The sequence below is a fragment of the Anopheles marshallii genome, chromosome 3, assembly GCF_943734725.1.
Source record: "Anopheles marshallii chromosome 3, idAnoMarsDA_429_01, whole genome shotgun sequence".
In the NCBI taxonomy this organism is placed as follows: Eukaryota; Metazoa; Arthropoda; class Insecta; order Diptera; family Culicidae; genus Anopheles; species Anopheles marshallii.
This window is the reverse complement of record NC_071327.1, coordinates 64,555,279-64,581,017: the sequence shown is the minus strand read 5'-3', so window position 1 is coordinate 64,581,017 and position 25,739 is coordinate 64,555,279. Positions and strand designations below refer to the sequence as shown.

The window sequence follows — 25,739 nt, the reverse complement described above, 5'->3', positions numbered from 1 at the left end:
CCGTGGAACAGATTTTCTCTAAAAATGGACAGATGTCTACAGAATGACGGATAACATTATCGCTACAGAAACTTTTACAGAATATGTTTATAAAACATTACGAACGGTTGTTAAAGGTTGTAGTTGCGATCGGTTCGAATATTCCATAGTTGGATTTACGTTTTATTTTTGGACATTTGTTAGAAAGATCACTCGATCGTGACATACCAGCCATTCCGTTACTTTTTCAGTTTGCTTGATTAAATTTAATTTTTTATTTAATGATTTTTTCAACACTCTGATAAAAAAGTATTGTCTATCGTATTCGCCAAGAGTTCATAGTAACGTATTTACATCAAAAACTTTTTGTAATCCTAATACTTTAAATGCATTATACAAATGTTGATTGATGATGGTAATGAAAATGTAGAAATCATAGTACAGTCAAGTCTCTCTAACATGACGGTCCCTTCCCTAAGATGGAGGATTAATTTAGTTTTCTCGTCCAATATTATATATAGGAGCGAAATAGCTGTTAGAGCGAGCACTTTCCGATTTTGTATGGAAGAGGTCCAACTGTTCTCCCTGGGCAAGTAGGTTCAACGAACCTACTAGGTTCAATTCGTTCCGTTCAAGCCCGTTCCGAATAAAATGGAAGTTTCCCATCACTAGTAATGAGAAAAAAATGCTGCTGGAACAAGGTAATTCGAATGTATTTGTTCGGGGTTGATAATACGTACAGTAATTCGAAGCATATGATGAAGAAATTACAATCTTCCAACCTCCGTGCTGCGAAACTAAGAACGCATCTAACAATTCTTAAAAAACCGCCATAAAAACATACTTCTTGCGAATGTATTCGCCCGGAACAATGTCCCGTGCACGGCCAGCATTTCTGATTTTAATCGCTTCATAGCCCTAATCATCGCCTAATGAAGTGCAAATGTGCACCCTTGTCCCATACGTCCCCCCTAACTTGCCTTTCCCATTCGGGGTGGAGAGATACCATTTTGTTTGACACTTTTTGCATCAGCAAAAAAAAAAAACCGCAGCATGCAATCCAACTAATGCGTTTGTGTGCGCGCTCCGTAATGGTGCAGGGCTTAACGGTCTGGTGCATGTTCGCTCAATGCAGGCACGAGTTTTTCGTGCCACGGCAACTAATTATAGATTTTGCCCTTGTCGCATCCGACCTTTTTCCTCGGCGGTTTGCTTCCTCCCAGCACATTACTCATCATCCTGGCTGCGGAGGGAAATGGTTGTTTAGTTTTGCCGTTCGTTCTAAACCCTGCCTGCCTTGCGGCATCGTGTCAGCTAACAATGCATTTTGGGTCGGTTTCGGTGGGTGGATCAAGTGGAATCGCAATGTCCTTGGTTTGGTGGAAGGTTTTTGGCCAAAGGACAACCTTGATCGTGATCACGTCTTGTTCGGGCAGTGTTTTATTTAAAACAAATCGAGCACAACTTTCATTTCTTCTGTGCGATAAATTTTTCAACGCTTCGGAAATGAAGCGAAAGTGCGTTAAGATAATGCACATGCTCCATCCTGCGAAGCGAGCGCAATAAATTCTGGACCAGCAAGCATAAATCTTTCGCTCTACAATAAAATAAAAAAACCATGCACGGTTGGCAAAGTCGGTATGGCGTCACAGGAAATTGAGGGAAAATTTAAAGCCATAACTGCGAATGGGCCTGTGATCATGGAGAATAGCCGGTAGCGTAGGGTGGAGATGGTGGGATAAAAAAGCATAAAACTCTTACCCCTTTGCTGCGCCCCTAACCCGCCCCCACCACCCCCCCGGTGCAATGTACCGTTTTTGGCACCTACTTTACTGGCCGCCTCCGATAGTGTGGTGTGTTTAGCGTGTAGTTTTTCGCGGTCGGTTGGTTCGATTTGAATTCAAGGTTAAAAATAAAATGTACACCACCCCCTTCCCCCCACCCCCAAATCCGCCATCGGTATCTTTGCCCGTTCAAGTGGGAAATAAAATTCACGATCACGACGTCAGGCACGGAACGATCGTCCGAGGGCAAAAGTCGTAACCATGGGGGAGGGGGTGGATATTGTGTGGAGAATTTTCACGAACTCACGTGGTGTGTGGAGCACTTTTTCACATGTTTCGGCGGTGGTGAAATAGCGCGAGCAGGCCAAAAAGGAAGACACACAACACGAAAAAACGCGGGGTGTGTGATGCGCTCGCGTATGGAAAACTGCGCTAAATCCGGCGTAAAAGCGATGCCGGCGCTAATTAATGACCTACGTTGTCTGCTAGAATCTGTTCGGGGGGGTTGGTCGTACGCGCGCGTGTGTGTGTGTGTGTTTGTGACGAATCGTTGTATTGTTAGCAAACAGAGCGTTCCAGGAACTCGTCTAAGTATTAATAATATTGCTGTAAGGATGAACCGATAAGTTTATTTTCCTTGGCTAAATCAGGGGCTGAATCGCTTCAGGCACCGCTGTTTTGGCAGCAATCTATCCAGACCGTTTGGTTTTCATAGCCATTAAAGCACCCAAAACCCGCAGGATGGATTATTTATAAAATTCGCATACAAAAGCGAGCTAAAGTAGCCGTAAACACATTGCGCTTTCACCTTGCACACCGCTCAGACCGACGGGAGGGGTGATGGGTGGTGTTATTTGTTTGGCTCATTATTTTTCCCGCCACCTTCCCGGGGCCCCACATCGGGTACGAGCAACGGTCTGGAGAAACGGCGGCGTGTAAACTATTTTGAGAGATTTTCCCGGAACATCATCATTTTGGGGGGGTGATGAGGGAGGTAGAGAGGAGGGGTGTAGTTAACTCCCGCTGGGCCGTTGTGTATGGCTAAAAGAGAAGCCGAAAAATCTCCGCTAGAAAAGTGGCGCGTAGGGAGCAAACAGGGGGGGGGGGGGGGGGGCAGGCGGGGTTAGCTGTGTGCGGGTAGAGGTGACCAACTCCTATCGATAATGACTCAACAGCGACGATTGGAACCAAGCGTTTTTGGGTGGTGGGTTATTTGCAGCTCATCGTAATTTCACCCCTGCCCGAATGGAGGCCGGCGGGAAATTATTTTCCGACAGTTACCGAGAAGCGAACCATCGAACATGTTGTTTCCCCCAACCCCTTTCGCGTCCCCACCCCGGTCGACGGGAGCCGGGTGAATCTGTGCATGGGTTTTATTGGCGTTGTTTCTACTGGGGTCTGGTCAACATAATCAAATACATTGTTCTTGTGCGAAAGTGAACCGCGAATGGTTCCGTTGTTGCGGACGTATGGTTTCCAGCGTGTTGGCAAGTCTTCCCTCGTCTTGCCCCTAACCGTTCGATCCGTTCGTCCGGTGATGGGTTTGGGAGGCAAAACAACAAAAAAGCGTGTGTTTACTGGTTCGGTATGCCACGTTTGCCTTGCCAGCCGTTAATTACGGACGTCGTCATCTCAGTGCTAACAGGCACAGAGTGGCATGCTGTTGTGTTATGGTAGAAGCAGCTAGCAGGAGCTCAGTTTTAAGACATGCACGAAGCACTTGTTGGGGGGCTGTGCGCTACGTAAACTGTAAATAAACCTAAACAATGTCGCTAGTGTGCTTTAAGGGGGGCATCCCTGAATAGTAGCACATTCCAACCCAAGACGGATCTTACCCAAACTTCCTTTACTGAAGAGTCGCTATGCGTCTTTTTTCCGAACTTGTAACAATGTATTTTACTATGTTCATTTCTGTTTATGTTAACCAATCATATCCAACCACACATTTCAAGTACCATTCGGAGCTCAACATTGTGCAGGCTCGTGTCACATGCAAGTTTGTTTCAAAATGTACCACAACCTCAAAACCGTCACTTGGGTTTTTATGTGGTTCTTTGCTCCAATTACAAACCATAACAGACCAACCAACAGACCATAGAAAGTCTTCTGAGGTGGTATCGACAAAATGAAAACCTCCCAATAAACTTCACAACCTTCTGTCGCTCCTACTGTCTGGTGTGAATTGCAATGGCATGCTTCTTCCGGGTTTTTGTCACGTCGAATAAAAAAAACGGTTTACGAAACCCGTCGTTTCGTTTCGCCGGTACATGATTAGTGCTGCTGCTTTGTTTGCCGACCGTATCAACAAGCTGTGGCGTAATTAAATTGTATCTCACGACCAGAAATCAAACCGAACGGTGAACCAGTGCCGCGCGTTGGGCTGCTGATTATGGTCGCCTTTTATCGCTGTGGGCGACATTAGATATTGATGAGCAGCTTCAGCGTGCCGCTTCGGTGGGATATTATAGCCCGTCTACCGTTGGCTCGAACGAATGTCCATGCAGGATATTGGGTTCGGTGGAGTTTTGTCCGACAAGGAGGGTGAGAATTTGCCCCGAATCATCATCCCGAACCGGAAACCCCCGGCCGTGTGCCAACGGGGGCGTGTTCGACGTTGCCAGAGGATGACCGGAGACCGCAAATCATATCCCCCCCCTGGACGAGGCACGCCGATGTGCGGGATGCCAAATTGGGATTTCACTTACGTCATCGTCTAAAATTTAGGATGTGACTACCCGGGTCGCATGGCTCTCTGTGACAGCCTACCGGATGTTTTCGTTCTGTCATAACACACGTTTGGCAAACTTTATTCTACCACCTATGTTTCTACACGGATCCCGTAATTGGGGCAGATCTTGTTGGGCGATGTTTTTTTTTGTCATGGTTCGTACATCGTTTGGTTTTTGGTTTGGTGTGTTTGCTGTCCAACATAACTTGTTGTTATCGACGATAGATTTTTTTGTAGAGAATCAATTTTTTACGCTTCAAGATCTTAGCATACTTTTAAGGGGGGTAAATAGGTGAAGAACATGGGAGTTTTAAAACCGAAAAGTCTAAACCATCTCAAATATGTCGCATTTATCATACTCATTCTTCCCGTATGCGTGGAGAAGCCACTACGATGACGAGCTCTACGAGCTTTATGACGAACTAATACAGTCGTACAGCAGATTAGACTTGTCAGACTTCGGTGGGCTGGTCACGTCATGCGAATGACACCGTAAAACCTAGCCCGTAACGCCCTTTCAGGTCGTCCACATGGACAGAGAAGACGTTGTAAGCCTAAATTGAGGTGGAGTGACGGCGTCCTAAAGATAGATCGGTAATCTGAATCTGTAAGTCCCTGTATTTGTAAGTCTTACTAAATCTTCTTCAGTAAGGTTCCATAACACAATTTCCAAGAAATGTTTCACCGTTCGTCATGCGTCATCAATCGATTCCAGCTGACGAATTGAAGTGTACGCCCGATTATATTAGTTCATCTACCCTGCAGGGATTCATCCACTTCCCGCGTGGAACCACATATTCCCGATTTGCCGATGAAGTATCACACGATAATGAAACGCTTTATGAAGCCCACAGAACGCACTGATTAATGATGGCCTTTCGGAGCGCAGTACCGTCATACCGTCATGCATAATTGTTCCATCCGGCGCTTAATAGACTTTACGCTGTACGGCTGTATGCATCGGTTCTAATTTCCGACCCCCCCATCCATAATGCAGGGCCGTGATTGCATTGTGCTTTATGGGTCGGCTCGGGAAATCATCGGCTGTTTGTGTGTGGATAGCGACTGAATGTGACCTCTGATGTGATTTGGGACACAGCGTTGTGACTAATTTGCATGGTGGTTTGTGTATTGCATTGGGAGTATGATGGTTTGTGGTGTGACTGTCATTATAATTGGCATATTTTTGCGTTATCGTCTGTGCGAAAGTAATGCCGAATGTGACATTGATCAAACGAAGCTTTAAGATCGCTTCAGTTGTCTAAATTAAGTGGTCTAGTGTCTTCGCTTCAGTATCCGCACATGAGATCCTTCCAACATCCAACGCGGAGCACGCTCTTATCAGTTAATTTTGGACACCAATCAAAACTTGTTTCTGGTGTCTTGCTGTCATCTGTTAACTCAGTGAAGTGAGCTTCTAGTATTCAATCTCCACTTTTCAAGATAACCTTAGAAGAAGCCGCATATCGCCAATGATTGATGATTGATTTACAAACTGACCTCCACAAAAGACAGTGAGATTACTGAGATTGCTTATCAGGTTTATTTTTATCACGTAGGCAACCCCTGCCAGGGAGTTCCGATTAAGATAACATTCTATTCACGATCTCTCCTATCTGTTAGACCGGACAACGAGGGTCTCAAATCCACGAGAGCGCCCATGGATGGATTATAATATTATGTTATTAGTATTGAATTTATGTGCAAGCTCCACCCAAATACTCTTAACTGGTACTGTCACGTCACGATACAGAGAAAAAAAACGCTACATGAAAAATGTGGATATCGAACACAGGGACAGCACGCGTCACCTTATATGGGACCCATTTCCTTGCGTTCGCTTATCAATATTCTTCTCAGATAGGCCGAGAGTGTCACCGTCCGCAGAGTTTCTCCTCAATGGCAAAGGCCTCACATTTCCCACCACCGCATAAAGCATAATGCTAATAAGTCGTAAAAAAGATGTTTAAACATTTCCCTCCGTATGCGCGCACGCTCGACGCACACCCCGGATGCGAAAAGAATCTCATCCCAAACCGAAAAAACGATAAAACATTGCTATGCGGTATGGTTGCAGTTGGTAAAGCTTTTTGTCGTGCAATCGTCGTCCTAAAAACTCCGCCTTTTTGTCCGTTCGTTCATCGTTGGTGGTGTAATCCCATGATTAGCAAGGGAGCAAAATGGTCGGCGTGAGTCGGCGGACGGGGCGAGCCGACCCCGCACCAAGACATGGAATGGACAAACACACCGAATGGAAAAAGGTGTCTGATTTCGGTAATGGGTGATTGTTTGGTGAACGGCATACTGATCAGGTCGAAGTCGCTTCCGGTTGGGGGGGTTTTTTTTCGGGCTACCGGATCTTCTCGGTTGTGTGAGGGCTGGCAGGCGTGGGTTGGTTGAGGGTGTGTTGAGTCACACAGAGCACTGTTGGTGTGATAACGGGCAGATTGTCTGCGTTTACACCGTGCGTTAGCAACGCAAGTCCTGGCCCCTGGTTGTGTGGTCCTTAACAAGGGCACGCCCTACATGACAAGGCGAAGGATATGTGGGGTCATTTCGAAAGCACGCATACAATTAGCATAAAGTTTGAACATGCCTTGTTTGAGATGTTTTTCACTACGCCCCGGGACCAGTATTGATCGCAAACACTCGTAAACACTTCCCGCCAGGAAACGGAACCGAAGGACCTGCCCGCATTGGTGAATTATAACCTCGGCAAAGCGTACTCCGCTCTCAGTCTGATATGTTTGTGTGTGACCCGAAACTCCTAACCTGTTGTGTTGGCGTGCGGTGATTATGCTGAACCCACTGCTTAGCGATCCCCCAAACGAGCTGTTGATAAATTCTGCACATAATTGGCAAACTGCTGGGTGAAGTTGCTCCACCCCCCCTCCCCCACCCTTCCCGGTAGGTGACAGCTGCAGTCTGCTGGAGATTGGTTTTGCATAAATTAAAATCACTCGTCCCGCATTCGTTTGTGGGACCAAAGGACAGTAGCGGCCAGCATGTCGGAATTTAATTGGAAAATGTCACCAAATGCCGAACGTGAGGAGCAGCTGACGCTTGTGTTGTGTTTTGCTTTCCGGTGGGAATATGTTTATTTGCACCCAATGTACGTCAGCGTACCAAATTTTGTCGTAACACTGCGCGGGGTTTGATTATTCGGCAAAACAAAAACGCTTCACGCACATCCCGGTTGCGAATTGATTTCAATGCAGTCCGGCCATTTGTGGCGTTCGCTGGTGGAGATTGTTTATGTGCGTTACTCGTAACAATTAAATCTTTTTTTTGCAAAGCAATCCGACAGCGTGGCTGATTAATTTGCAGTTTAAAATTAATTTGCAACACAATTAAGAAGTTTACGAATTATTTTCCTTGTGCTGCTGCTATCTGTCCTTCCCAAGGTACGAATCAATACTGAGACGTGATGTTACTTCCCTTCATTTTTCCTACTTCTACTCAATTTTGTTGGTTGCCCCTCGGTTTCGCTGAAGTGGCCCAATGCAACGGATGGGGGGGGGGGGGGGGGGGGGGGGGGGGGGGGGGTTAACTGGGCCAAACTCGCCGATAAAAAGCCTTGGTCGTTCTGCTGTGGGGACAGAATGTCTGCGACTGGCGAGACGTTTGCCAAAATATCGCTCGATCTGGCAGCAAATCCGTGCGCCCATTGTGCCCCACCGTAGAAAACCCGTAGAACCAACGGCTGCCTTTCCGCTTCCCGTAAAACCAGCCATAAACCATACGAACCGCACGAACACGAACGCACACACCCCGCGAGCGTACGAGAGAATGATGGGAAAATTTCTTTTCCTTCACTGTTTGACCTTAGCTTAAGGTTGACCTCTCGCTCTCGAGCCTCGAGAAGGTTTTAGTGGTGCGATTAGGTGTTCGATCGGCACTCTTATGCCCGACCGGTGCTTTCCTCGTCTTGCTTTCCTTCGCTTTCTTCGATGATTTCCACCTGTTTTTGCGGTGGGTCTCGTGGAAAAATCGTTAAAAGGACGACGTGCATACGGGAGGGGGGGGGGGGGGGGGGGGGGGCCGGGTCCCGGGACACGGGGTAGGTCAAAAATGGTTCGAAGGTCGAAGGTGAGCTAGATTTAACGAGTGATAAATGGAAATTTCTCGCGTGGCCTCCATGAAAGTTCACGATTTTACGTATTAATATTTTTGCTGCTGTGTAGTAAGTGTGGTGTATGGTTTTCGTTTCGTTTCGAGCGCGTCCGTGTCCGACGGATGGCATATGTTGCGCGCGGGTTATATATTTGCGCCACCGCCAGTATCGATTTATGGCTCAAACCGTCCAACACACACTCTGGTCGAGTGAGCGTGCAAATGGCGATATATTGGGATGGGTAAAATAAAAATGTGAGGAAAAGCCTTGGTAATAGAAATACCTCCCACAACCACCGCGTTCGATGCAAGCGGGGATCGTAGACATTAACAGGGAATAAAACCATGATAACAGGAGGACGCGATGCATGTCGATCGTGGCGCGTTTGTTTGAAGAGCGCCCTAGCAGGGGGGGTGGAGAAGGTGCGAAAAAGAGGGATGGACATGTGATTCGTGTTGCAAAGTTTTCCCGCGTGGCACGTTTCATAATTCAACCGGAAGGTGGAAAGTTCATCGTTTGGCGTCGTAAAAGTCGAGGCTAAAGTTGGCTAAGGGGTCGCATTGAAAAATGTGCATGTTGCGTAGATAAACATGAAAAGGCACATATCAATTCGATGTTGTGTACAATTGTTTTGAAATGGAACGTTTGAAAAGTTTTTATTAATTTTATATGCAAAATAGGGGTAAGTCAATGAGCGAGAAATGTTGGTAGTGACATCTATTGACCCGTTCTAGGGCCACCTACTAGGCCATCATCCACCCTTATCGGTAGGACAACCAATTGCTATTTAACAATAAATTTTGCAGCTGTTTGGCCATTTTAAATTTATCATGCGAAAGTGCCATTTACAACCCTTCACTCACCTTTTCAAAGTGGTGCATTATGCACGCGAAAAAAAATTTCTTCTTTTTCCATTTAGATTGACAACTACAGATCGTCACATAGCTGTAGGGTTCCTTTTTTGCGATCAATACAAATAATGGCAATAACCTAAAAAAATGTATTGCCTATTATTATTATTTGTACTTCTCTTATTATGGCACTTTTTGTTATATTTTTACCTTTGCTTTTCAAAGTTCACGACTTATTTGAAGGCCAAGGCCAGTTTCTATCAATAATAATTTTTTTCCCACTTGCGCAATTTAAAAAAACCACTTGTACAGTGAAATAAATATTAAAAATTAAGATAACATAAAATTATGCATCGATATTTATATAATGGAGTTTAAAGAGCAATTAGGCTTTAAAAATATTTTTAAAAAATCCTTACAGAAATACGTATGGAAAATATTCATATTTCTTTACTTTACTTAACATCAATTTACCATGGAGATTTTCTCGAAAAAGTATAATAGAGTGTAAAAAAATGTTATCAAATTCAACAATTTCTTTCATTGCAAAAATAAAAAAAGCCTTATAGTTATGGTACACACTGTATCAGAGCCTAAAACTTTCCTTTTTCTCCTGTGCAAAGATAAACTCCTGGTTGTGGGGTCTATGTTATACTAAGAATTGCAGTTTATTAATACAAAAGGAGACCCCTCGGTGCCAGTGTCAGTGTGGCGAAAACCCAGTCACCGTGGGATCTAATTACAAGCCGTGCGGTGACACATATGTGTAGCCCGCCCTCTTGCTGTGTGCATAGTTAGCAATATGGCATGCAAACTGCAGACACAAAGAACACACATTGCATTTACCGAACTGCGGCCACGTGGGAGTTCATGCGGGGCAAAGCATGGTTGGTGGGAGGTGAATTTTCTTTCGCCCTTAGTTTATGGTTCTTTTCCCGTTGCATCAGCAATATGCTGCAGCTATGCAGATGTTGGGTTTGCGCCCTTCCGAGGACCGTCGATGAGTTGTCGGGCGAACAATGTTGCCGTCCGTTTTTGCACCCGGTGCACACTCGTCAGCGGGGGGGAAACTAATCAAATGCAAATTTTATGCCATCCAAGATCATGATCATATCGCGGCATCGGCAATGCCGGGTGATGCTTTGTTTTTCCCTTCGCCCTTTAGCGCTCGGTTAATGTGCCGTAAGTACGTTTCCGATCCATCCATTCATTACCGTGCTACGCGGTGCGTGCGAATATTAGAACCCAGGAACGAAGTGTCTTAATGTACTTTTTTTTGTTGTTTTGTTTTCAAATCCATTTGCATACTTTTACTCTCGGGAAAAGGGTTTGCTTGTTTTGGTTTTTCATTTTTGCGAGCACGCTCCCGTGACTGAACGGTGCAATGTGCCGACAATTAATGCATTAGCTGCACAGTGAGCACGCGGTTTCCGGAACTGCATTATTGCGCGTGGTGCAGTGATTTGTTGCCTGTCGGCTATTCCCACGATATACATACAGTATAACACTTTTATGCAAAAGCATCATATGCCATAAAGATGCACTCATGTATTCCATGCATAAATGCGTTACTGGACTAGCGTGAATATTATTTTTCATCTAAAGCTGCTATTGTACCTTGCCTCTATTTTTTTTATCTGATCTGATATTGAAGTTATTATTATTATTGAAGTGTTATTATATTTTATTGTTTTGCTTATTTCAACACACTCCTCCAAGTGCCGGTGTGTCCAAGTCCGAGTGCGCGCCCGATAGGGCCGTAAATGCAATCCAATTATCGAAATCACATCCCGCAATCCCCACAGAGCACTTTGGCGAGTTAATGGAATTGCGGTCATTGAATGACAAAAAAAAGTGCCATTCAGTTTTACGCTTCATAGCAAAAAAAAAAACAAAAAATATCGATCGATGGCACGAACGTAATCGATTGTCGCTCGTCTAATTGACTGCAGTAAAACCCTCCATTAATAGCGAAAGCTTTTTTCAAAAACTGGTGATCAATATTGAATAGGAAATGCAATTTTACATCCCATTTGCGGACGCATCCTGCCGCGATTATTATTTCTCCGCCACGTGTCCTCGTTGGCGATGGCCACGTGGTTGGGACGGTTGTGAGAAAGCAAAAAAACAACAACAACAAACGGCTGTGCTTACGATGCTAATCAATGTTCGGTATGCGAAAACCATTGCACAACAATGACAAAGATGGAACAACATTGTAATGCGCTTTCTTTAGCTTGTTATGCTAAACCTTGCAGCGCTTTAGTGAGGTTATGACCACAATTACCTTCCAGCTCAGCAATAGCTAATGCTTTGTTTGACTTGCCCCCCATCCCCACCCCGGGGGGCGGTGGGTGGGAAAATCAAGGATGGAAAATGGAACACATTACATTCATGCGTTTAAAGTACGGAAAAGTCCCCCTGCGGGGTCAACAGCTACACCCACACCTCCAGTGAACACCATGTGTTTCAAACGACCGAACAGCGAAAAAAACAGGACACCACCCTCTCCGTCTGGCGGGAGGACAAGATTGTTGCATGCTTGAAGGCTTTCTTCTGCATTTTTTCTGTCTTGCATCGTACATTGTTTGCGGTCCATTAGCGCATTCCCGCTGTCGTTGTGACCCTGTGGTTGGTGGAAGTCCGTCTTGAAAGGACGGCGCAAAAATACATATCGCAGCGGGAACTGCACAACTGGATGCAAATGAGAGAGCAAGCGGGGAACAGCAGACCCATTGGAAGGAGCTGCATTTTTAGCTTTACTGTCGTGAAAAAGAATGCGACTCGGGGAATGAGTCGGAAGAATGCTGAAGAGAGGAAAGGTGGCAAACGACATATTGCCTCGTTTTCCTTATTTTTTAAACGGTATCTTCAACGCCCAAACGTTCATACAGGGCAATGCGAACCTTCCGTAGGGGGTTCCATTTTTATTGTTGCCCAAGTAACATGCCACATGATCGGTTAATAGATGGTGAATTGAAAAACGAATCAGTATATTCTACAACAACCCCTGACGCGATTCGATTAAAAGACTCAAGAGTTTTAATAGTTTTTATATGATTTAGGGTGGTAAGCATTTTATTAATCACTTTCGTATATTATTCATGAAATGTTGTTTTTAAAAATAAAAGTTTGTCACCGCATGTGCACATTAAGAACCTCCTTTTGTAGCAAAACGTGTGGGGAAGTCGATTGCTGGGGTCTTTTTCTAACCTAAACCTCCGCTTTGTGGTGCACTATGTCCTGTTTATTGTTTGAGTTTTATCCTTATTGCTCGGTGTCCTTTGGCACAATTTGGGGTTCTTTTCCACTGACAGGAGAGCGTCGGTGACGATTTGGTTGCAGCAAAGCAAACAAAACAAGGGAGCAACTCTATGCACCACAGCCGACCGGAAGCGCTACCGCGGGACCGCTCGCATGGTTAGACTAGTGGAGGTCGTGCGCATATATTTGCAATCGACTTCCGTTGTGTGTTATTATCGGTGTGGTTATATGCCTTCACAACTTCGTTGAAATATTCCCGTGCTAGTCGTGCGTAGAATTTGCTGTTATTAATTTTGTATTATTTATACGAGAGCCGTTTTAGACGCAAAGAGAATTAATGTTTCCTATTCGCTGTGAAATTAATTCCAAACAGCAGTGGGAAAGAGTTAAGACTATTAAGCTTGTAGCTGTTATTGCACTGACGCTCTGTTTGCTGTCTGTGGCGTTTCACTATCCTTGCTAGCTTGCCGTGCCGAAAGATCGGAAAACCCTAATGACAGTGGCATCATATTTCCATCAAAAGACGGTTCACTTTACTGTGGGACCGTATTGTGTTGTGGTTTTTTTGTTTTGTTTGGTCCACGGGGAGCCCAACAATTTTCTTCTCTTCCCATTTTCGTCCTTCGGCGGTCGTCCTTCATGACTTCCGTGCTAGCGAATGAACCCCCCCTCCTTGCTCCCCAAATAACAGCTATCGTGCACTGTACCCGTACACCGTAAAGCGATAAAAAAGAGAAGAATCAATTGAATAGGATGGGTTGGAATTGGCGCCGGAAACTCCCCGCTCACTATCGCCGCCATCATCAACATCACCGTTGCGACATTTGAGGCATGGGGTCGGGGGGAAAAGACCGCAACGGGGCGGGCAGACAGTGGCGAGACATGTCGAGTTGGCTAAAGATCTCGCCGCCTCTCCCCGAACCCACCAAGTTTGGTTGGGGTTTCCCCCTGCGGTCCGCTAAGCGGTTTGCGGATTCGAGAACCTTATAATTGTGGGCCTCATAATTGACCGGTTGAGTTTTCTCTAGCTTTTGCCGCCGTCGGGACGACTCAGAATCATTTTTCCGTCCCGAAGCACATCCCCCACCCGGAGTCTCATGTGCGGAACATTACTTGGGCACGTATTATGCACGCAAACATGGGCGTGTATGCACAGCAATGAACCCTTTAAAAGGGTGTCCCGAAAGGGAGCATAGGTCAAACACAGCGAAGCATAGTGCTTAAAATGGAGTTATGTACCGGTTGGTATTATTTAAAAATTAAGTACGGGTTTTTTTTTTATTATTGAAGTTACAAACTGCATGCATATGTGTTACCGGTTTTCGGATGTGTACTAATTGTCGAATAATTATTCTCCATTAAAACGCAATAATTGCCCGGTTAAACTGACATGTTTTCTTTCGGCTAAAGCTAGCGCTAAATAGAACAAAAGCCCATTGGTAGACCGATTGCGAGTGGGAGAGGGCGCTTATTAAACAGTATGGGGGCGGCAGGATGGTTCTGTGCTGTCCCTCCTGCGCAAAATGCACACTGTATGCACTTTTTGCCAGTGTGCACCCGTGGACGGGCCCCGCGGATGGCAGGGAAACGACACGGCCAAATACGGCCGCCATTCATTAACATACGCGCCCTATGCGCGTGTCTCAATGCGGAAGGGGAACCCCATCTGTGCCGGTTGGCGAGAGTGTGCATTCGTTTGGCCTGTATCCTGCAGGCACTCCCTTTATGCTGAAGTACACCCGCTCTCGTCCCGAGTAATTGCTGCGGGTTCAATTAAGTAATTGCGGAGCGGGCCCCGTACTGGTGGCGGTGGTCGGTCTCGTCCTTTCCACTCCCTACTTTCGCGTGCCGCTGATGCGCCTGTAACAGCTCTAGCATTGGAGTATTATGCCCCGGGCACGTATAGGTGGCTAGAATATATACCTGCGGCTGATAAAAGACGTCCGCTGATGAGACCGAGGAGGGAATTCGACAGCAGTGGCAACGGCAACCATATCTTCAATGCTTTTATGAGCGCCATTGTTCTTGTGGCGTTGAATGGAACTACGGCATGGATATGCTGTGAGGGTAACAACACACACACACACCCCTCCTGAATATCCTGAGTCCTGTCAGCAGCAGAGTGCAGAGTTTGTCTTGACGGTCTTGCGACACGAGTAGGGCAGAAAGTTTTTCCCTGTTGTATTTTTCTTTGCCCCGCTTGACGAAGCGATGTTGTGTGTGGTGCCTTGTAGCGCGCGATGGTGAAAAGCGGCTTGAACCATTCATGGCAATCGATAGCGCTGCATATGATTGATTTTACTTCCAACTGTGTCACCGACGATGCCGCTGATGACGATGCTGCTGCTGGATGATGATGGATTACTTACCATCCCGCGTGTGAATCAGTTCTATTTTTAAATGTGGCTCATTAAAAGTAAACACTAATTGGTTCTTATTGGATGGGACGTATTAATTTCTATGTGCTAGGTAGTCAAATACGTATCGATAGTATCGAAACTAGAGTGTAGTTTGGACAAAAAAAACGAACAAAACGATATCAGTTGGAAAATGTTTGAAGACAGCCAACTATTCGCTAGTCTAGCTAAAAGTTTGAACATATTTTAATTGGTTTTTTTTGTATTTTCTTACCTTTTTAGGCAGTTAAATAAAATGCGATCACTCGCAAGGCATCGTTGATCACACGATCATGTTCGAGCGACGGCCTTTGCTGGGCGTGCTGGGTTGTCTGACGCTCGTGCTGACGATATGGCAGATCTCACCGCGCGATGTAACCGTCTACCGGGATGCGACCTCTCCATACCTGCCCTCCGGTCAGTCCGCTCTCACTGCGTCAGCGTCGGTAGCCTTGGGAAAACAAATCGACCAACAAAAGCTCCCGTACGATAGCGGCGAAAGCAATGCCATCGATGACCGACGATCCGTCATCGATGCGTTACCACCGTTCGGTTACGGCAGCAGAGAGCTTAGCAACGGCGGAACCAGCGGTACATATCTCACAAATCAAACGTCACCGGGTTTTTTGGTGGCCATGGCAGCCGCTGCTGTAGCTGCATCACCTACCGGCACCCGCACAGTAACACCGGGCATATACAGCTGGAACAGTATCGAAAGGGTGCGAGAACGAGAGGAGGTGGGCAATGGTGCGGAGCCAGGCCCGCATAAAGCCCCAACCAGTAGCAGTAGCGTTAGCAGTAGTACACAGTCGACAGCATCGTTAACAGTAGCTAGTTCGTGGGGAGACTCGTTGCCAAATGATGACTACACTAGTCTGATCGATCTGAAGGACTTTAAGTTCACGATAAACTATGATTACTGCGGGACGGGGATGGGTGGAAACAGAAGAAAACGTAGCCTTAAGCGTGCAGATGCCTTACGGGGCACGCGGTCATCTGCGACGGCGTCCCCACCGCTAGTGTTAGTTCTAATCCACTCGGCGCCAGCTAATCTGGCCAAGCGCAATACGATCCGTGCGACCTGGGGCGAACCGGACGACCGGGCCCGTCTGCTCTTTCTCATGGGTGCAGTCAATACCAGCGCAAGTCAGCGATCCATCGAGCGCGAATCGCGCCTGCATGACGATATTGTGCAGGGGAACTTTGTCGATGCGTACCGCAACATGACCTACAAGCATGTGATGGCACTGAAATGGTTCGTCTATCACTGCCCCGGAGCGCGCTACGTGCTCAAGACGGACGATGACGTTTTCATCAACTCGCCCGTGCTGTACAATGCGTTGGCGAGGGTCGCGCCGCAGCGTAACCTGCTGCTGTGCCAGCTGGTGACGAAGCTGAGCGTTAAGCGGACGCACCGTTCCAAGTGGTTCGTCAGTTGGCGCGAGTACCCGGCACGGTACTATCCACCGCACTGTCCAGGCTACTCGATCCTCTACTCACCGGACGTGGCGTGGCAGCTGTACCGCGAGGCACAGCGGCAACCCTTCTTCTGGATCGACGATGTTCACATCACCGGTACGGTGGCACAGCAGGTGAACGTCACCATTACGCCAATGGATGGTCTGTATCTCGATAGTGAAGCGAAGAGTGACCTTCTCGGTAAACGGGCGGATGCTAGACGTGCGGGGTTCTTTTTCACCAATCCCAACCTCTCGATGGATGAGATTCAACGGCTCTGGGAAACGGTTCGTCCTGGTCGATAGCATGCGCATGGCAACGGTGAAACCCGTCTTACATGTTGTTTGTGATAAGGAGTTTGAGGGTCATGGGGCAAAGGATTGAAGTGTGCAATTTTATTTTCAAATGTGCACCTTTTTTTTTATTTCAATCTGACAGATTTATAGTTGAGTTAATTTTTATGAGGTCGATTTTTGGCGATCCGTTACGCCTTCGTGGGTTTTGTTATTACTTTATTTTTTTTTGTTTTTTTATTTCTCCAAAGTGATTACTTAGTTCTTTTGTATACTTTTTCACAACGTGACTTTCTATTGATGGCTATCGTTACAATTTTTATAGAAATTCAAGTCTCTAGTGATTAAAGTACATGAATTTGATTGTGAATTGTTTTTTGTATGTTCTTGAAATGATTGAAGAAAAGTTCCTTAAGCCACTCAGTGTTTCATTCAAAAATGTATCGCAAATGTGATGGTTATGTGATTAGCGGCTGTTTATTGCATGGTAATGCTGATCCGTATCCTGCGTTGGTTCATTTTTATTTGGCAAATATTGACACTGTATCTTTCTAACACAACACACATTCATTTTTGCCCATGTCTGCATTCAGCCGAGTTGCTCCTGAAGGAAAGTAATAAGTAAATTGTGCATTTTAGGAAATAAAAACAGCATCTAAACCAAAACAAACTAAGTATAATGTGAATGGAAGAATGAACAAACTTGCATAGGCGTATGCCATGGAATTAGGAAATGCAATCTAACGCTCAAAGATCTTAATAGGGAAGATAGTTCAATAAACCGTCGTATGTATTGTGTTTACGATAAATGAAAGCCATAAATATATATATTTATAATCTTTGGACTCGCACTGTTGCTCAGGATCGGGATAGGTTCAGTGCGCGCCCATAACAGACTGTGTGTGTGAAAGAAGAAACAAAAACCATGTAGGGTGGACCCGTGTGCACAATTAGGAATCTAATACTTAACAGAACTTGTCGACTGTTTTAAACGCTAGCTTGTAGCATGAACGAAAACTGCACTACGATTGAGTCGATCGATCATGTTCACTATTTAGAACTATGTTTCACTAAGAGACCGAATGTCAAATGCATAGAAATTGTTGAAAATTAAAGAGATACAATAGAAAAAAATGAACGTTAACATGAATACGACCATCACAGACGGGAAGCAGTGGAATTTAACGCTGACATCTACGAAATTAGCCACGGCGTACGTGTGGTCGGGTAGTGTATATAAATGAAACAAACCTAAGAGCTTTGAATCGATTTGTAACTATTTTGTTAAATTTAGTGATTTTTGTGATAAACGTGCTAGGTTTATTGTTGTAGAGCGGTAAACAGCGAGTTATGCGTGTATGGTTCGATGGTTTTAAAGCTCACTAACAAGAGGAATTGTATTTTTATTTGTTACATGGCCTAACTTTACCACTTGTTGCAAAACCTAGTAAAACGTTTTCCTATTTCTTAGTTTGCCTTGTGATAGGAACAAAAGGATTCACTATCTCACGTTTATAAATATAATTAATTTTCTTTGATCTGTTATTTTGAAAAGTTTTTTAAATCAATTTCACAAAATTTAGTAAACGATCCCTCTAATTAGCTGCGCACCAGGCATGAGTAGTATCAAATGCACTACACGTTAGCAAACATTTATTATCTTATCCTTCAGATCCATTTTCCTTCAGGCGTAATTTTATAGATCGTGCCTCTTAAACGCACCGTTTCTATAGCTTGTTATTGAGACTAAATAGTAGTGTGGTCAAGAATATATATATATGTAGATAAGCAGAATAGGTTTCCAAGTTTTCTATTCCATTTCCTTCTTTCCAGCGAGAACTGAGTACAATCTAAATTCTACAAGTGAGCGCGTTTACTCGTCATTCAGAAATATATAACTGCAAGCAGTTGTAAGAAAATATGCGGTGGGATAGCAAATGTAGGTGAAATTAACATTAACATCTTCCAACGTTTCGTAGCATTTCAAATTCTAGCGCAAAACGTGTATTAAAATCTGCTGTCCGGCATTGCGGTGTAACAGAGTCCGTTGATAGTATTGAGAATAACCGAAAACTTTATTCGGTACGGTTTTTTTTCCATCAACCTAATGATATTGGTAGGGCACAATGTACTAATTCCGACATACTGTAGCAAAAGCTATCGTTCCAGTATCCCTTTCATGTTAAAACAAAATATTATTCAATCTTGGGAGCAATACGAGACAACTAGAATCTTACTGCAAGGAAAAAACCGTCGTTCAAATGAAGATCAAACTTACATAAAGGAAGAAATTTACCTAACCGTTAATGTAGCTAGAAAAAAAAACCTCTATTTCCTGTTAGTGTAGCATAAAGTATGTGCGTAAGTAAAGCCGAATAGTGAACGAAATGATATTGAAATTGAATGAAACAATTAGACGATTGATACCGGTGTGAATCTATTGATATATTTTAAAAAAGTTTATTGTGCGCAACCGAGTGATCGATCTATGTGCAGATAGGGATTTGGAATGGAAATATTGGACAAAGGAAAATCATACTGATAGCAATGCTCGAACTGTAATTTCATGCGAATAAATGACTGCGAAGCAAATAGTTTGTATGTCGGCAAAAGGGACAAACAAAGAAAAGTAAACATGAGCAAAGGTAAATGCTTAGTTATGCTCCCTTTTTCTATCTTAGTCTTCCAACTCGAGTGTGTGATGTATCACAAATATGCTATATCTTATCATATTGAACAAATCTCATTGAATGGATTAGTGTTGAAATGGCAGAATGCATTGCAAGCAATACGGTCCCGTTATGCTGTTTGTTGTTTGCACTATTTATTGTATGAGGGACCCGAACAGCAGTAACAACTTAGTACTCTTCACGGTGATTTTTCAAACCCTCGGAACTGGAATAAGATCACAATGTACGTTATAATGGCTGCAAAAACCTTTAAAAAGATAAGATAAAATGCGTCTCGTTAATCTACTTGCAGTACGCGTATGTAAACGTTTAGGTCACCGTACGTTGTAAAATATTTGCAAATTTATTTCGAAAAGTCCACATGCGGTTATCTTCGGTGATTCCATCATTAACTTGAGATTGACCAAATCGTAGAAATCCTGCGTAAAATGGATTTTGTTTAATTCCGATATGTTATGTTGTTTGTTTGCTGGTGACAAACTACCTTCTGATCTCTTGTTTGTTTTTTGATGTTTGTGTATTGCATGGATTTGAGGGCATTTTTCAATTCCGCCTCCTGAAATGACGAAGACGAAGGGCTGTAGTTAGTGAGAAATATTTAAACAACTTTGTGATGTTTTTCATAATTCATGTATTAATATTAGCACACTAGGGTTAAGGAAACAACCACCCACCTTAGTTTCAACCGAATCATAAGCATAAGTCAACACGTAGAATAAGAGTAAGTTTATCAAACACTGAGTAATGTTTGTAAATACTTGAAACGAATAGAGAGTTTGCACGGTGATGAGGTATGCATGGCAAGAGCATGCTATAAATGTTTGCAGTACCAGAGCGAGCAGTAGAATGCCGAAGGTTTGCGATACATGCTTTTTGAAAGTGATCAAATCTTCAAATATGGTGTAAATGGCAAGCAGATGAACTGCGTTCCGTTTGCGCAGTAAGTACATAACGATTTGATACCGTTGAGTTAAGTACCACGCAAAATACGTCAGAAAAATCTTTTGTAAGTCCATAGCTAGCTCCACGAACACACTGCTATGCAGCACTATGTAAATGTCGTACGTAAGATGGTATCTGAACTGTACGAATAGGTGCATCACCACAAAAGATCCTCGCAATAGGATAACGATAACGATATGCACTTTTAGCAAAGCATGTCGAAGAGAAAACATTGTCTCTCCGATTTGCAACCGTTGAATGGCGTTGTCTATTGCGATGGCTCTACTGCATACTGTAACCACTTGGTTGCGGTATTGGTACATCCAGCTCAGTATAGTGTACATAATTTGTCCGTTAATACTATACTTCAGCAGATGCACTATCTCCATCACCGAACGCACCAAATCTTTAAAACTATTCGATACTCGCATCAATCCGAACCAACTAACAATCGCCACTGCAACAGTGGGAAGAAGAATGTTTCGGATCACATTTTTGCGCCGCGCGATTACACCTTTGGGCGTTTGCTCGATGAAAACGAACGAAACACACAAATGGTTGAATAGGTTGAGCATTCTTAGATGACTCATTGAGAAGCAAAGGCGGACGAAGAGACGTTTGTTCTGCACGATTATAGGTATTCTACTGGTAACAAGTTGTCTGTGACGGTCTGGTTTTTAATGTCACTTACTGGAATATTATTTCAGACAAGTCACGGGAATATGTTTGATGAATATTTAATAACATAACAAATCCCCATTAGATGATTTGTTGTGCTACTAAAACAATTTTTATCAGCATGTTTCGTTTAATTCGACTTCATCGAATTCAGGTGTAAATGATAAAAATGTACTTTCATATATGATAATCGTAGACCAATTAGTGTAGCTGTCGATAAATTCATATGCGTAGTTTATGAGAAACAATCAAATGTCTTGATGTAGTCGAGGGAAGTCTTGATAAGAACGATCTCTGTACAAAGGTTTGGTTTTTGTTGGTTACTTTTTACCCGCACTACAAACTCTTCGGACCTGCAGACGACGAAACGTTTCCCATAACACCGATAAATTGAACTCCGTCCAGGAAAATCCGTACGCAACGATTATGTAACGGAGTGTGTAAAGATGGTTCTGTGGTTCTGTTATTGTGCAGATCTGATCGCCAAACGTAGCACTGCGAGAATAGCAAAATTCATGTACATGCTGTACTTTTAACACCGACAAACTATGTCGCCGTTCGGTACGGTTATCAAATCGATCGCCCCTTTACGGTAACAATGCGCAGGGCATGATTGCCACACACACTCATTAAGCTTACTGTTGCTCACTAATGTCCAGATTAGGAGCAACGTGAATGGTGAATAAGCGCATCGTGTGAAGAATCATTGATGGGGCGCTGGTAACACGTTGAAACATTAGATGCATGTCGCGTAACAGCAGCATCGATGTAGCGACGGTGCAAATCACTAATGGGACTGCCAGTATTGAGAGCATTCCAAGCGAGCGATTTCTATTGCGGAAAACGTAACGTTTTGTGCGGGAATCGATGGGTAGGTAGGTGGGAGAAATTAATAGATGCGTGAACCAATTTAAGAACAATGACTGATCAATGTTGCACCGCTACTGCTGGCATCTCGTAATCTCGTGAAGTAAACAAACAATTGGGATACAATAATAATATCAGAAAATGATTGATTGGCATTTTTGTATGTTAAATGGCAAGCAACAACAAAAAAACAACAAATAAAATGAAATTTAGATACTCTGAAGAAACTAGTTTAGACGGGTAGATTTAATCAATAAACATAAGCAGATCGATCAAAGGGTGGAATTAAGCAATGAAATGGACCCACTTACCTTACTCTGAAGCAAATCATGGGCATATGCAAATGCGTAAAACGTTCCGGCGTATAGAAACATTGTTACGAGGTTTAAGAACGCGCCTCTCAACCCCAAACCCAACTCATAGACATAGAAGGTGGTGTAGGTATCGACGGCGCACGTTAACATTGCATCCAACGTATGAAGAACGTTAATGATGCCGAAGGTGGACACAATGCGCTGTTTGAAGTACTGCAAATCATCCCAGAGGGTAATCACCTGCTTGAGCATTGCTGGTGATTGGTCGACTTCCAATAGCCACACTAGTTCCTCGACATGGTGGCCAATAAAAAGCGCCCAGCACTGGGCAAGCATCAGATGCATCCGAGTGACGAAGCCCAGAAATGCGAATGCCCATAGGTTGTATATGTAGTGAAATTGTCGTAGGCGTTCGATTTGCCACACGGTGGCACTTTGAATGACAAGTCCAAGGAAGAGTACCACGGCGATAATAGAGATCTGAAGCCAGAACAGTTTGAACACGTTTCGCCGGTCTGGCGTTCGATGGAGGAGTGTACGCTTTTCTTGTACAATTCTCAACGCGATGGTACAATCGTTCACCAGCTTGCGGCTGTAAACCAATGCCCACAGTATAAGTGGTACCAATACTAAGAGCCGCATCGCATGGTGGATGATGGTGGTTGCTCCCATAACGTTGTCTAGCTTATCCTGTAGGTCCACTATTATTATAATGGCAGAAACTAAACTGCTCGCCACGGTTACGGTTAGCAGCGTTACGTTCCAACAGACATTTCGGGAGCGAAAAATGTAACGCCCGGTCTGGTGTTCGAAGTGCAGATAAGTAGGCGACACGAAACAGTAATTGAAAACGTTAAAGAACTGTAGCTCTTCCATAATGCGCCACCGTGCGCAACTCGATCGTAACTAAAGAGGCCGGCACCGATCGACGTGCAGTGAAGGCACGCGGGAACAGAATGTTGCCGAAAAGCAAAGTCGAGTAATAATGCGTTACTAATGAATAGACTGTAAATAATTAATGTAACGCAAAAGGGTGTTTGTGCATTATGCATCGGTGCTCGGCGGTGGTACAATTACTGCTCGGAGGACACTTTCAAGGATTCTAACATCCAACATGTAAGTGTATCGTTTGCTGGTAGACTTACCTTCGCATTAACCAGGTCGTAGGCGTATGTGCAAACTAACAGCGATGATCCGTACACAACCGCAGCGAAGAAATTCGTGGGAACGCTCAACACCGTCAGACCCCTATCGGCAACGTACAGCACGATGTACGTCTGCACGGAGCATGTTACAAATACGTTCAGGAAATGAAGTAACTGCATCAGCCCAAAAATGGACGCAAATCGTACTTTAAAGTTGTCTAGCACACGGGCGAGCGCAATAACCGTGTCCAGCGTTTCCTTATCCTTCCGGTCGATGAGGCGGATCAATTGGGCATATTTGGTGCTGAGAAACACGGGCCAAAACTGTGTGTATGTCTGATGCGTAAATATAACGCTTTCCACGGTGATGAAACCGAACAGTAGTGTAACGTGAAGATATCGGCGGAAAAGTGGCGATATCATCATGTAGTACATTTGATGGACGGCGTTAAAAAGAAACATTACAATGCAGATACAAAGTTGCGCCTGCGTCACTAGGCGCACGGTACGGTTGATCGATTTATCAGATGAAATCTGACGTACGATGTGTAGGGCACGGTTGGAAATGTCCACCAGTGCGCGGTTGTTTGCCAGTGTCCAGATAACAAGCGGTACCGCAACCGCAAGGCGCATAGTGTACAGAATAATCGTGATCACTCCCACGACACTCGATAGTAGTCCGGGAAGGTCTTCTAGCATCAGCGCTACCGCTGATACGCTGCTTGCAATGACGGTAGCCGCAAAAAGTGCTACATTCCAGTAGAGATGCCTGGTGCGGAAGATGTAACGATCACCTCCAACCTCACGGCACAGATAGACGGGTGACACGAGAAGGTGATTGAACCAGTTTAAGATCTCAAGATCGTCCGTACTGTCCATCTCACGTTCGATTCAATATGCAACTGACACATAACTGACTCAAACCGTTACGCGTTACTCGATGACAACTGACTGATGTAACGGTGTACGGTGGCTCACCTCCTCGTGCCGGCATTTTGTGTGCGCTGCTGTTGAATGTTTGAGGTGCTTTTAAATAATAAATTGCGCTAAGTGACGGACGACCCCGCTCGGTTGGATAGTGTACGACTTACGGCACCGCGATTCGCTGCCTACCTTTAGGTCCAGCATGCTGTAGTAGAAGCACAGCCCAAACAGCATCACCGTCTCCTGCACTGCGATGATCATCAAACGCAGGATGTTGAACAACTCCTTTTGGCTGAGTAACTTCTGCAAGATGTCGTACGTGCAGAAGGATACATTGAACAGTAGATGCAACAGAACGAGCAGCAGCTTCATGCCGGTCACATCCGCGAGCTGTTCTTTGCATTGTTCCAGAGTAACTATTTCCTTGGTGACGGTGACAGTTGACGGTGGACGGGCTAGCAGGATGTGCTGCAGTGTTTCGTACTGCGCGGCAAGCGTTTCGGCTAGCAGTTGGCAGAGTAGTGAGTTTAGTAGAATGTAATGCTCAACTAGTACACCACTTACAACACCCCATATGTACTGGTACTCCCAGTGTCGGTAGAGGTTGAGGACAAGTTCCACCACCGAGAGAATGTTGCATAGCACCAAGATCGTTAGCTGCGTGCGTTTGACGGTGCAGCGCCTACTTTGCCCAAACGCGACACTTCCCGCCGAGGGTATCTTTTGGAGCAGCGCTAGCAGTTTGTGGCGCTGCCGGAAGTTGTCGCAGATGAGCAGTATCACGACGGCCAACGTTGACAGCAGGCGGCCAACGATGGTGAACCAGTTAAGGCACTTGGTGCACTGTTTGCCGCGTGTTAGCCACGGGTTTAGCACGGTTAGTACCAGAATCGCAACCAGTGGCAGCACCAGCTGCAGATGTACCCGCGCTATTTTGTAGCCAACTGACGGACCATTTTGTTGCAGCACCGTGCGCACGTTGCTGATGAGCAGGGCGTGAAAAATGTCTAGCACATGCATGCTTTCCACCGTGGGTGTAACTAACAGCGCGGTGTGTACCAACCTTGTGCCATCCATCGGTGCGATACGATAAGAACGCGCTTTAATCACTTATTAAATTAATTATTCACTGGTGGTGCACCCCTTCCACGACGCCCTGACGTAATCGGAGCTGACTGTTCCTGCTGCGTATTCCACCCTGGACGGGTTTGTGTTACGGAGATGAAAAAGGCCTAATGCTCCAGTTTCGCCGAGCCTTGGCTGTTGCGAGCGGGCAGGTCATCATCGCAACTGAGACGGATATCAATTGCCC

At 44.8% G+C, this 25,739-nt stretch overlaps 3 protein-coding genes across 3 annotated transcripts; 1 reads left to right on the top strand and 2 right to left on the bottom strand.

Annotated features, from left to right (window-relative positions):
• Positions 1 to 15,409: 15,409 nt before the first annotated feature.
• Positions 15,410 to 16,879, top strand: LOC128714087 (lactosylceramide 1,3-N-acetyl-beta-D-glucosaminyltransferase). Its single transcript, XM_053808963.1, has one exon. It carries the CDS (start codon positions 15,410 to 15,412, stop codon positions 16,877 to 16,879), a length of 1,470 nt encoding a protein of 489 aa, XP_053664938.1.
• Positions 16,880 to 19,735: 2,856 nt separating this feature from the next.
• On the bottom strand, positions 19,736 to 21,869 carry LOC128713011 (uncharacterized). The gene is made up of 6 exons (XM_053807875.1): positions 21,827 to 21,869; positions 20,793 to 20,956; positions 20,232 to 20,639; positions 20,042 to 20,113; positions 19,881 to 19,976; positions 19,736 to 19,804 (listed from the first exon to the last, which is right to left on the bottom strand). The coding sequence occupies exons 1-6, from the start codon at positions 21,867 to 21,869 to the stop codon at positions 19,736 to 19,738; spliced, it is 852 nt and encodes a 283-aa protein (XP_053663850.1).
• Positions 21,870 to 22,253: 384 nt separating this feature from the next.
• On the bottom strand, positions 22,254 to 23,234 carry LOC128713010 (uncharacterized). The gene is made up of 2 exons (XM_053807873.1): positions 22,356 to 23,234; positions 22,254 to 22,271 (listed from the first exon to the last, which is right to left on the bottom strand). The coding sequence occupies exons 1-2, from the start codon at positions 23,232 to 23,234 to the stop codon at positions 22,254 to 22,256; spliced, it is 897 nt and encodes a 298-aa protein (XP_053663848.1).
• Positions 23,235 to 25,739: the final 2,505 nt, after the last annotated feature.